General features: G+C 39.3%; 1 protein-coding gene across 2 annotated transcripts in view; it reads left to right on the forward strand.

Moving 5' to 3' along the window:
- Positions 1-204: 204 nt before the first annotated feature.
- Positions 205-13,879, forward strand: part of RASA1 (RAS p21 protein activator 1) — a 109,124-nt gene continuing 95,449 nt past the window's right edge. Inside the window, exon 1 of one of the 2 annotated variants that reach the window (XM_060143237.1) lies at positions 205-1,272. In XM_060143237.1, the coding sequence (XP_059999220.1) occupies positions 755-1,272 (518 nt within the window). In that variant the 5' untranslated portion in view covers positions 205-754. The remainder of the gene's footprint in view (positions 1,273-13,879) is intronic. The other variant, XM_060143238.1, reaches the window with a different exon arrangement.

Below are 13,879 nucleotides of genomic sequence, written 5' to 3' on the forward strand. Positions count from 1 at the left end.
CCGCTTCCTTCCCTCCCGACTCTTCCTTTTCCTTCTCCAGGCCCAGCCCCCCAACCCCCGCGCCGGGAAGGCGCCTGCGCAGAAGCTGCCCTCTCCCTCCTCCTCCCCCGCCCTTCCTTCCCTTTGCTCCTCCTCCCGTGCCCCGCCTTCCTTTCTCTCTCGTCGATTTCACTGAGCGCTCCAGGTTGCGAGCAGTTCAGTCCGTTTTCCCACTACCCCGCCCCCCTTCCTCTTTTCTCCCCACCCCTCGCGTCTCAGCCCCGTGGAGGATGAAGCGGCTGCAGTGGCCCCAGCCCCAGCAGCGGCACCGGCGGTGGCTGCGGTGGGGGTGGCCGGAACTGGGGTGGTGAAGAAGCGGTGGCGGCGGCGGCCGTGGCGGTGGCTGAAGGAGCAGCAGCCGCCCCAGCCGCTTCCCCTGTGCTTCCCTTCCTCTTGAGTGCAGCCAGGAAGTTTTTCACTTCTGTGCATGTGTGTGTGTGCGTGAGTGTGGGTGTGTAAGGTGAAGATTTGGGCGGCGTTTGTGCAGGCGTTCGTTTTTTTGCCCACTTCTCTTCCCGTAACCCGGGTAGCTCCCGAGCCTGGGCTGTGGCCCGAAGAGGGGGCGCGGCGGCGGGCTCTCTCCTTTTGTTGTTGTTTCCTCCGCCTGGGGAGCTGAAGAGGGGACGCGCCTGGGTGGGGCGGCTCGGAGCCCGGGCCTGGTGGCCCCCGGGGCTCCCGGGCGGGCAGGGTAGGGCAGAGTAGAGCGGGCTTCAACATGATGGCGGCCGAGGCCGGCAGTGAGGAGGGCGGCCCGGTCACCGCCGGGGCAGCAGGAGGCGGCGGGGCCGCGGGCTCCAGTGCCTATCCGGCAGTGTGTCGGGTGAAGATACCCGCCGCCCTGTCTGTGGCAGCCGCCCCCTTTCCTGGGCTGGCGGAGGCTGGAGTGGCCGGGACTCTGGGTGGCGGAGCCGCTTTGGGGTCAGGGTTCCTGGGACCCGGGTCTGTGGCGGGGGCACTGGGGGGAGCCGGACTGTCAGGGGGAGGTGCTGCTGCTGGCGTGGCTGGTGCTACCGCCGCCGGACCTGGCGGGGAGATGGCTTTCACCAAGGGGACCACTTCGTTGCCTGCTGAGACCTTCGGGGCAGGCGGCGGATTCCCTCCTTTGCCGCCGCCTCCTCAGCTGCCCCCGTTGGGCGCGGGCCTGGGAACAGTGGACGAAGGTGACTCTCTGGATGGACCAGAATACGAGGAGGAAGAGGTGGCCATCCCGCTGACCGCTCCGCCAACTAACCAGTAAGTCAAGACCGGTGTTTTGGGGGAAGCTGACTCCTGAAAAGAAGTGGGAAAACATGCCTCGTTCTTTCAGCTGTTACTCGTTGTGAAAAGTTTTGAAGCTTATGGTTCTGTGCATAGGGATTTAATTTGATCACTCATCTTCCCTACAGGCACACTCCCTGGCGGCTTGGTATATTTATTGCTCCTCTGGGAAGATGTAAAGTTTTAAAGATGGGAAGCATGGGAAAATGTGTATCCAGTGAGAACCGGATATGGTTCTGCCCCTTCCAAATTGAGGTGGCGTCCTGGGATTCAGCTGAGCTTGCAGCTACCAAGGCAGTCGTAGTCTATATTAACCTGGTTGTGTTCCCTGTTGAAGCTAGATGACTAGTGAGAAGCTTGGAATACAAGCATTTAAATGAGTATTGTGTTAATATCATTCGAAACATGCATTGGTCAGAATGCTTTGTTTTTGTTGCACTGCAAATCCCAGCTTCTGCCTGTTGAAAGCATTGCGATGTAGAGAAGTCTTTGGATCACTTTTGAAAACGTGGGTCAGCGAGAAAGGAAAATTCTGTTAATTACAGGTGTGGTTAAGGGCTCATACTCCAACAATATTTGTAACTTGTGCCGTAGAATTCCCATTTATTAATATTAGTGTAATTCTTCTATAAGTTGAAGCTTTCTAAGCACAATATTGGAGCAAAACAAAATTAATAGTGTGCTTCCCTTCAACACTTTGTTGGTGGCAAATACAGTATTCTATTTGAAAATTAATTTTGGCAGTCTACTGCGGAATATATATGACAAATGACTTTTCTATATATAGTACCTACCCCTTGTTCTCTTCATAAGTGAACTTAGGTATGTATTTATAAAGCTGGACCTTGGTGAGAGGAAAATGTTGATGGGAAGAGGTAATAGTAGGTAAAATTTGCTTTATAGATCCCTCATATCTGTCTTAATTTTCCTTTAGAATGTTGACAACCTTGGTGAGTATCAGAAGAAGAAAGATTTGGTTTCTATGTTGACAATCACTCTAGACAACTGCAGGTTTTTTTGTTTTTTCGTGGGTTTTGTTTTCATTTGTTTTTTGTTTTTTTGATAATCTTCTTTGGAAGATTTAAAAAGGACTTAAAGAATTAGGACATTTTTGACTTAAGGCTACATCTTTTGATGGAAAAGTAAAGTTAGTCTTACTTAGGTCAGCCATGGTATAGGGGTGTTGTATTCCTTTTATGTTATTCATTGTGAGTTCAATTTTTTGGTCTGATTTCATACCAACTTATCATTTCACATCTGTGTATTGCAGACTTTTCTGAAGGTGTTCTGAGAGTGTTAAAAATTTAAAATATACTGCACTGTTTACACACCTTCAAGCCTTTTTGAAAAAATCACTTAAGTATTAAGGTTCCTGTGGTTACAATAAAGTGCAACTTTTCATTATGAAAGAATATAGGCTTATGCCAGTTATTAACTAAATTGAATTAGGCATATTTAGTATATTGCAGTTTTAAATATTTTTAAAGGTAGAATTTATTTTGTAGAACAATTTTAGCTTCATGGCAGAATTGAGCAGAAAACACATAGTGTTCCCATTAAATTTTTAATAATAAACATGAGTGAGTATATAGGAAAAATTATGTTTCTGAGAAGTCCATTTGAGATTTTCATCATTATTGTTTGTATTTGGGAATAGAAATATTATTTGTGTGACTGTGTATATGAGAATTGTACCTGTTCTAAAAGGTATCCTCCATTTCTAGTATGTTTTTTAAATTTGCCACTGAGAAGTACAAATTTCCCTCTTTTCTTTATCTTAGATATCAACCCAAAGTCACTGGAGGCAATACAGTGTAGTGGTTAAGCGTGCAAATTCTGAAGTTAGACAAGATTTGGGTTGGAATCCTGACTCTGCTACTAACTAGCTGTGTGATCTTGGAAAGGTCAGTTTCCCCATCTGTAAAATGGGGACAATAATGGTGTCTCCCTCATACGGTCGTGTGTTTTCTTTTTTGGTTGTTTTTTTTTTTTTTTGCGGTATGCGGGCCTCTCACTGTTGTGGCCTCTCCCGTAGCTGAGCACAGGCTCAGCGGCCATGGCTCACGGGCCTAGCCGCTCCGCAGCATGTGGGATCTTTCCGGACCGGGGCACGAACCCGTGTCCCCTGCATCGGCAGGCGGACTCTCAACCACAGCGCCACCAGGGAAGCCACATATGGTCGTTTTTAAGGTTAATGAGAACCCCCTGAACATATTCAGCACAATATCTGGCACATAGTAAGTGTTCAATAAATTAGTAGTCTCGCCATATAATAATATATAATTTTATTGTCATTAAATTGCCTACTAATTCTATTGCTATAGGAACTCCCTTACTAATAACTATTTGAGAGAATGTTTTGAACTCCGAAGGCCTGTCTACCAAGATTGATTATATCAAAAATTTTATTTTAAATTCATAAAGGCTTCTAGCAGGCTAAGCAGGTTTAGAGATGGAATTCAAGTGTTTTCTATAAATTCCTATTTTTAAATAAAAGGAAAAGCCTTAATGACTTTGTTAAATAATGTCAAATCTTTCATAAAAGTATTGAAGAAATGCTTTTGGACTAATATATGATTACTAGTGACTGGTCACCTTAGTTATTGATAGCATGATATTAAGGAGGTTCAGGTCATAGGATCGAGTCCACAGTGGTTTGTTAGATAGACCAGGGTTCCCTGGTCATGGAGTTCAACCATGTGTCCAGCTGGTTCAGTGCTGTTGGTCACAAGAGTCAAGTGACAATATGTAGATAGACCAGTGCAAATATAATAACACTATTAGTATTTTGTACCTTGTTTTTCTGTGTGCATGGTGAATCATTAGTCTCATGTTTATTACTGAGCATTTTCATTAGTTGGGTTAAGGCCAGAAAAGTTTGTAGAATTATAACTATTACATGTATTTGAATATTCTTTTTTTGTGTGTGCAAATTTTGAGGAAAATATTTTAAAAAGAAAAAAATTCTCCCCATATATTTTTATGCTATAAAAGGTTCTGTATCTAAAATTGCTAACAAAGTTTTTTTTCAATACAGGTACTCCCTGTATTATGTAGCTGCTTTTCGTGGTCCTTGTTATTTCTTTCTCTTTTCCCCAGGGGTGAGGGGTGATAGGAAAGGAGAATAGTTCCCTTAGTCCACCATCAATTATGTACAGAGATTTTTAACTATGAGCCTGCAGTAGCAGGAGGCTCTTGGGCTGAATCGAACTGACAGATATATATTGCTTGCTCGTAGTGTATTTGGAGCATTTAGTGATTACTTGCCACCATTTAAAAATAGGAAAACTTCATGTTTAAGAAGTCTCGATTTCTAGCATCACTTGAGAAATCAGAGGAGTTGGCTCTACCTGGTTGCTGTTCCTGCTTGAGAATAGATTTCTAGAGCTGAGTAGTGATTGCCCCATTTAGGTGAATTCTGAGCTCTACAGTTAACTGTGGTTGCTACCAGGCCTGCTTTGCCTTTGATGTTATTTGCCTGGCATCTGGCTTAACTAGATCTTACCCTGGACCTAAAACGCAGGCTTTCTCAAGCCTGAAAGTAGAAGAAAAAAGAAATAAGGAATGTAAATAATACCTTTCTTTTCCTTAAGAATCATCTTACTGTTTCTACAAAAATAAAATCATTCTTAAGTCAAATAATTGTTAAATGTTAGTACTAAGACATGTAGCATTCATTAACTTTGTCACCAATTGCATTGTAACTCTGGGTGAGTCATTATTTCTTAATAAAAATGGGGGTGAGAATTGAAGAGATTAGTTATGGACAAAGTGGTTCCTGACCAGGACCAGATATTTTTGCTATATGAGTAGTAGAGCAATGTAGTAGGAGCTTAATTTAAGGGATACAACAATGAGTAAGATTCCCCTTTTCTTAATGTCTCTCTAGTAGAAAGTTAAGTTACCAATTACTGTCAATTCAGGCTAGCTTAAGATAAATATCATGAGTGAAGTATGAGCAAAGGGTCATGGGTGTTAAAAGAATAAGATATTTATATAATTAGAATCAGTAAAGTCTTAGAGGAAAAGTAGCAGGTATGTTTTCAATGCTGTTTAATTTATTCTGAACAAGAGGTAATTGGTTCCTATGCCCTTTGCCTAAAGATTCTGTCAGGTAGAAAAGAATTACAAATTAATGAGTATAAACTTTTGACCTTTAGTGAGGAGTCTGTCCTACTGAACTCTTTTTTTTTTTTTTTTCGGTACGTGGGCCTCTCACTGTTGTGGCCTCTCCCGTTGTGGAGCACAGCCTCTGGACGCGCAGGCTCAGTGGCCAATGGCGCACGGGCCCAGCTGCTCCGCGGCATGTGGGATTTTCCTGGACTGGGGCACGAACCCGTGTCCCGTGCATTGGCAGGCAGACTCTCAACCACTGCGCCACTAGGGAAGCCCCTATTGAACTCTTAATTATTTACCTGTGGTCTGGGGTAGGTTGAAGGGGGTGCCTACAGTTAACTGAGAATACACAGCACTACCAAAGGCTTGAATTGGTCTGGATCATTGATTAGCCACTCTAGGGAAACCAGGCACACATTATTGACAGAGCCAAAAAAAAAGACCCAAAAGCCAAAACAACAGCAACAAAAAAACCTGACAGGGGTAAATTAGGAAGAAGCAGGGGAAAATAAAGAGGTCTTTTGGTTGCTTTGCTCCCTATCTCTTTACTAGCCATTAGGGAAATGAGAGAATGCCTTTAAGAGCAGCTCAAATACTCCAAACAGTACCTCGGTGGGGGCAGGTGATGGAACTTAGAGCGATTATTGTCAGGTATTACTGATGACATTTCTTGGTTGCTTACTACCTAACAGGAACTGTTCTAATTGGTTTACATGTGTTGTTGTAGTTGCCTATTGCTTCACTCCAAAACTTAGTTGCTGAAACATTTATTTGCTCTTGATTCTAAAATTTGGGCAGGGCTTGTTGGGGACTGCTCCATGTGTCACCTGTTGGCTATAATGTCCAAGGTATCTTTTTAACTCATAAGTCTGGTACCTCAGCTGGGATGGCTGGAACAGCTGGTGGATAGCTGGGCATCTGTGTGTGTATGTGTGTATCTGTGTCCATGTCTCCCCCTACCCCAACTTCTCCATTTCATTACCTTGTACTTCTCCACAGCATGGCAGATGGGTTCCATGAGGGAGCATTCCCAGCGGACAGGCCTCACCTGCCAACACTTATTAAGCCTCTCTGTTCTTCATGTTTGCTAACGTTCCAATGGCCAATGCTAATCACGTGAGTCAGTCTAGATTTAGTGTGGGAGTGGGCTATAAAAGGGCACCAATATTAGAAGGTGAGATTTCTTGGGGGCATCAGAGTAACTGCCTACTGCATGTATTATTCATTTACAAGTAAATATTAGATAATATTAGAATACTAGTGGTTAGGGAGAGCGTGGGAGAAAGGGCAAGTACTTTGAAGTTTTTCCCTTAGGGTCTACATGGTAAATTGTCTTTCATCGAATGGTCCAAATATCCCCACAATATATTTTGCTTCTGACCACCATTATCTTAATTTTAAACCAAAGGTACTGAATATGGATGTTGGTTATGGCTCATTGTTTGAATATGCCAATGTATGTATGGTAGGTGTGTTATCTTGAAATCACCTGCAGTACATTTCAGTTGTGGGCTAAATAAAAAATAGTTGTTATCAGGTAAAATGTATGGATAACTTCTTCATATGTCTAATCACATCTCAATGGGATTTGGAGTATGCTTTTAGGTGTTCCAGTGATTACATGATTTTGTGAGTAAAACAATGAACATTGCGGGGGACAGAAAGAAATATAAAAGAAAGTACAATGTAGCTGGACAATAAGGCATTAATGATAATAGAAATAAGATGATAAAATTAATGGACACATTGTACTAATTTTTCAAATTAGAGGATAGTTTTGGAAGAGTTGAAAGAATGAGAGTGTATGAAAGTGATTTTGAAATTTTATACTGTAATTCTCTTTTACTAAAGCTTTATAGAAAGTTTAATTAGCTTTTTGTAGCATCAGTATTTGATGTTATAGTAGTTCCCCCTTATCCATGGCTTCACTTTCCACGATTTCAGTTGCTCTTGGTTGACCATGGCTCAAAAATATTAAGCGGGGCTTCCCTGGTGGCTCAGTGGTTGAGAGTCTGCCTGCTGATGCAGGGGACACAGGTTCGTGCCCCTGTCCGGGAAGATCCCACATGCCGCGGAGTGGCTAGGCCCGTGAGCCATGGCCTCTGAGCCTGCGCGTCCAGGAGCCTGTGCTCCGCAATGGGAGAGGCCACAACAGTGAGAGGCCCACGTACCACAAACAAACAAACAAAAAATATTAAGCGGAAAATTCCAGAAATAAGCAATTCATGAGTTTTAAGAATTGTACACCTTTCAGAGTAGTGTGATGAAATCCTGCTCCATCCCGCCCAGGCATGAACCATACCTTTGTCCAACGTATCCTGCCATCACTTAGTGGTCCTACCTTGGTCGTCAGATTGACTGTTGCACTATCACAGTGCTTGTGTTCAAGTAAGCCTTATTTTACTTAATAATGGCCCCAAAGCGCAAGAGTAGTGATGTTGGCAATTCGGATATTCCAGAGAAGCTGTAAAGTGCTTACTTTAAGTGAAAAGGTGAAAGTTTCCTACTTAAAAGGGGATGAAAAAAATCATATGCGGAGATTACTAAGATCTACAGTAAGAACGAATCTTCTATCTGTGAAATTGTGAAGGAAAAAGAAATTCATGATAGTTTTGCTGTTGCACCTCAAACTGCAAAAGTTATGACCACAGTGTGTGATAGTGCTTAGTTGAGATGGAAAAGGCGTTACATTTTACAAAGATACTTTGAGAGAGACTACATTCATGTAATGTTTATTACAGTATATCGTTATAATTGTTCTATTTTATTATAGAACATATAATAAATGTTATTGTTGTTAATTTCTTACTGTGCCTAATTTATAAATAGGTATCTATATATGGGAAAAGTAGAGTATGTATGGGATTCGGTACTAATTTGAGGTTTCAGGCATGCCTGTGAGTCTTGGAATGTATCCCCTGAGGATAAGAGAAGACTACTGTGTAATCAGGAGAGTGATATGCATAGATACATAGTATTTTAGTAAACGAGGAAACTCTTTCATTGACCATTGCAGAAGCAGACTCTGGTAGAGTGACTTGCTTAAAAGGTCAAAGAGCTAGGTGGATCTGGGACAGAATCCAGTTCCCATGATTTTTTAGATATGTTTCGATTTGAGTAATATTTAATTAATTTTTGCGGGGGGAGGAAGTAGAAAGGCAGAGGCCCATTACTGAGTAATCATTTACTATATTCTAGGCAGTTTACGTAGGTTATCTCATTTAATTCTCATAACTATACAGTGAGAATAGATATTATCCACATTTTTTTGTTGTTGAGAAAACTGATACAACTGGAATTCTCATGCAAATACTTCACTTGTTCCATTCCGGTGCATATAATACACATATACGTGCACCCATACAAAACTTAATATACTCCAGGACTGGCTAGTCATGGGGTGTTGGACTGAATTATATCTCTCCAAAATTCATAAATTGAAGCCCTAACCCCCAGTGTGATGGTGTATGGAGTTAAGACCTTTAAGGTGGTAATTAAGGTTAAATGAGGTCATAAAGGTGGATCCATAGTTCTATAGGACTGATGTTCTCATATGAAGAGGAGGAGACAAATGGGAGCACATGTGAACAGAGAAAAGACCATATGAGTTCACAGTGAGAAGGTGGCTATCTATATATAAGCCAAGGAGAGATGCTTCACTTAGAAACCAACTCTGTTGGCAACTTAATCTTGGACTCAGCCTCCAGAACTGTGAGAAAATACATTTCTGTTGTTTAAGCCATCTAGTATATGGAATTTTGTTATGATATCCTGAGCTGACTGATACACTGCATAAACCTGCATCTTTAAAAATGGCTTTGGAGGATTTGGAGCAGATTAAATGCTCATTTACTACTTGAGAAACAGGGCCTTCATGCTTTTATTTCCTATTTTTCACTGTAGGAAAGAAAACATTTCCTTATACTTTAGCTTCATTCTTCATGAGTTCGTGACTTAACATCTCCTCTTTTGGCTATACTTGTGTTGAAAGTTGGAAAGCATTTAAATGCATGTCTGATTATTATAGTGTGAAAAGATCCTACACAAGATTGTGGGTGGTAGCTGTAGAAAACCTATGGGTGAGACATTACTCCAGGAGATTTTCTGTATTCACTCTGTGTTCATTGTTGTAACATTCAGTGTTACTTTTAAAATTCTTCTCTTTTATGTATCTGTCTCTAGCTAAGGGAAAGACCTAGAGATATCCCTCTCAATTCTTTTAAGTCTTCTTTGTAGGTATAGCCCACTACACTGGGTTCACAGTTAAGATACTTGTATAATAGTAGAACCATACCTCACTTCCATCCATGTCTATCTACCTAAATATTGATTTATCTCTCAGATTTTCCAATTAAACTTATTTTGAGATAATTGTAGATTCATATTTAGTTGTAAGAAATAATAGAGATGTTTCCTTCACCTATTTTTCCAGATATATGGCAATATCTCATGATACCACAACTAGGAGTCAATTTCATTGATATAGTTCATTTATTCAGATTTCACCAGTTCTACATACACTGTGTGTGTGTGTGTGTGTGTGTGTGTGTGTGTGTGTGTATGGTGTTTATTTAAATCTATGAGGTTTTATCACATGGGTAGATTTGTATAATCATCACCACAGTAAAGATACAGAACAATTTCATTACTCCCAGGATCCCTTGTGTTGTCCTTTTATAACTAAACCCACCTTTCTCCATCTTTAACTCCTGGCAACCACTAATCTGTTCTTCATTTTGTCATTTCCAAAAGACTACATAAATGGACTCATACAGCTTGTAACCTTTTTTTTTTGGTCAACGTCTTTACTGGAGTATAATTGCTTTACATTGCTGTGTTAGTTGCTGCTGTATAACAAAGTGAATCAGCTATACGTATACATATATCCCCATATCCCCTCCCTGTTGCGTCTCCCTCCCACCCTCCCTATCCACCCCTCTAGGTGGTCACAAAGCACTGAGCTGATCTCCCTGTGCTATGCAGCTGCTTCCCACTAGCTATCTATTTTACATTTGGTAGTGTATATATGTCCATGCCACTTTCTCACTTCATCCCAGCTTACCCTTCCCCCTCCTCGTGTCCTCAAGTCCATTCTCTACATCTGCGTCTTTATTCCTGTCCTGTCCCTAGGTGCTTCAGAACCATTTTTTTTTAGATTCCATATATATATATGTGTTAGCATACAGTATTTGTTTTTTTTTTTCTGACTGACTTCACTCTGTATGACAGTCTCTAGGTCCATCCACCTCACTACAAATAATTCAATTTCGTTTCTTTTTATGGCTGAGTAATATTCCATTGTATATATGTGCTACATCTTCTTTATCCATTCATCTGTCGATGGAGACTTAGGTTGCTTCCATGTCCTGGCTATTATAAGTAGTTCATACAGCATGTAACCTTTTGGAATAGCATTTGTCACTGAACACAATTCCCTCAAGATTTATTCAAGTTCTTGCTTGTATCAATACTTTGTACCTTTTCGTTGCTGAGTAGTATTCCATGGTATGGATATACTACAGTTTGTTTAATCATTCACTCATCAGAGAACATTTGGGTAATTTCCAGTTTTAGCTATTATGAAAAAAAGCTGCTATGAACATTTGTGTTTATGTTTTTGTGTGAACATAAGTTTTCATTTCTGTCAGATAAATGTCCAAGAGTGCAACTGCTGGATCGTGTAGTAATTGCATATTGAGTTTTATAAGAAACTGCCGATCTATTTTCTAGAATAGCTGTATCCTTTTACATTCTCACTAACAATTCATGAGTGATCCTGATTCCCTATGTCCTCACTACTAACCATTTTTTATTTTAGCAATTCTCATTGCCTAGTGATCACTAGATGCCTAGTGATATCTCATTGTGGTTTTGATATGCATTTTTCCTAATGATTGATGATATTGAAACTTTTTATGTGCTAATTTGCTATCTGTATATCCTCTTGGGTGAAATGTCTGTTCATCTCTTTTGTCCATTTTCCAGTAGGATTGTTTGTTTATTATTGAGTTTTAAGAGTTCTTTATGTATTCTAAATATTAGTCCTCTATCTGATAATGTGGTTTGCAAATATTTTCTCCTATTCTGTAGCTTGTCTTTTTCTCCTTTTAACAGGGTCTTTCACAGAGCAAAAGTTTTTAATTTTTATGAGGCTTAAGTTATTAATGTTTTCTTCTATAGGTTGTGCTTTTAGAGGCAAGTCTAAGAACTCTTTGCCTAGCCTGGATCACAAAGATTTTCTCCTATGATTGTTTCCAAAAGTTTTGTATTTTTATGTTTTACAGTTAAGTCCATGATCCATTTTGATTTCTTTTTTATAAAAGATATGGTTTAGATTGAGGTTCATATTTTTGCCCAGGAATATCCGATTACTCTAACACCATTTGTTGGAAAGGCAAATATCTTTCTTCCATTGAATTGCTTTTGCACTTTGATAAAAAATTAATTGGGCATATATGTATGGGTTTACTTCTGGGTTCTTTATTGTATTCTGTTGGTCTGTATGTCTCCATTTGCTGATATCACACTCTTGATAATCGTAGCTACATAGTAAGCCTTAATATTGGGTAGAGTGATTCTCTTTTCAATATGTTTTTAGCTATTCTAAGACATGTCTTTATGTATAAATTTTAGAACAAGCTTGTCCATGTCTACAAAAACTTTGTTGAAATTTTCTTAGGAATTGCATTAAACCTATAGATCAGTTTTGGGAGAACTGACATCTTTACTATATTGACATGGTATGTTTCCATTTATTTAGTTCTTTGATTGCTTTAATCAGCATTTTGTAATTTTTAGTATATCAATCCTGTATGCCTATTGTTTAATTTGTACTTTTTTTTGGTTTTGTTTTATTTGGAGCAGTTTTGTAAATGTTATTATGTTTTTAAGTTTCCACATGTTTCTTGTTAGTATATAGAAATGCTGATTGATTTTTGTATGTTGGTCTTATCTCCTGTGACCTTGCTAAACTTACCTTTTAGTTTTAAGAGACTTTTTACAGATTCCTTGGGATTTTCTACATAGACAATCATGTCAACTGCAAATAGGGGCTGTTTTTTTCTTTCTTTCTGATCTGTATGACTTTTATTTCTTTTTCTTGTCATATTGCAGTGGCTAGAACTTCTAGTACTATATTGAATGAGAGTGGTGAGAGCAGACATCCTTGCTTTGTTCCTTGTCTTAGGTGGAAAACATTTAAATGTGTTTTGCCATTAAATATGATGTTAACAGTAGCTGTTTTGGGGGGAGAGTGGATAGATGCTCTTTATCAAGTTGAGGTTGATCACCTCTCTTCCTAGTTTACTGTGAGTTTTTACCATGAATGGGTGCTGGATATTTTCAAATTCTTTTTTCTGGGTCAATTTATATGATCATATGATTTTTTCCGTAGCATGTTGAGATGGTAGCTTACTGATTTTTTTTAATGTTGAACCAGCCTTGCATAGCTGGAATAAATCTCAGTAGGTTATGGTGTATAATGTTTTTCAAGAATTGCTGAAACTCAGGTTTTTGATGTGTTGAAAATGTTTGTGTCTAAGTTCATGAGAGATATTGGTCTGTAGTTTTCTTGTGATATCTTTGTCTTGTTTCAGTATTTGAATAATACTGGCCTCATAGTATGGGGTAGGAAATGTTCCCTACTCTTCTGTTCTTTGGAAGAGTTTGTGAAGTATTGGTATTAATATTTGGTAGAATTCTCTAGTGAAAACATCTCAGCATGGGATTTATTTTTTTTGGAGATTTTAAATTATGAATTCATTTTAAATGGTTATAGGGTTATACATCTTATTTATATTATTTTGGTTGGATTTTGGTAGTAAGTGGGTTCATTTCTTCTAATTTGTCTAACATAGCAGCATAAACTTGTTTGCATTATTACCTAGTTACCCTTTTGATGGCTGTAGAATAGTGATATTCTCTTTTATTCTTGATACTTGAATTTGTGTCTTAACTCTTTTTTGTTTTGTCAGTCTTGTTAAAGCGTTATCATTTCTGTTAATTTTTTCAAAGGGTTAGCTTTTTGTTTCATTGATTTTTTTTTTCCCTTATGGCCTTGTTTTCAATTTCATTGATTTTTGCTCTTATTTTTATTGTTCTTTTTTTCTGATTGCTTTGGGTTTATTTTGTTCCTGTTTTTCTAGCTTCTTGAGGAAGGAATTTAAGATGATTGATTTGAGACTTTCCCTGTTTCCTAGAGTAAGCATTTAATGCTATACTTTTCCCTCTTAACCCATCTTTAGCCATATTCTGCATCTTTTGATATGTTGCCTTTTCATTTTCACTCAGTTCTGTGTTTCTTTTTTTAACTTTACATTGAGACTTACATTTTGACTCATGAATTATTTAGAAGTGTGTTGTTTCATTTCCAAGTGTTTTAAGATTTACCAATTGTCTTTCTGTTATTGATTTCTCGTTAGAGTCCATTATGGTCAGAGAACATACCCTTATGATTTCAGTACTTTTA

This window comes from Lagenorhynchus albirostris, chromosome 3 (assembly GCF_949774975.1).
Source record: "Lagenorhynchus albirostris chromosome 3, mLagAlb1.1, whole genome shotgun sequence".
Classification (NCBI taxonomy): Eukaryota; Metazoa; Chordata; class Mammalia; order Artiodactyla; family Delphinidae; genus Lagenorhynchus; species Lagenorhynchus albirostris.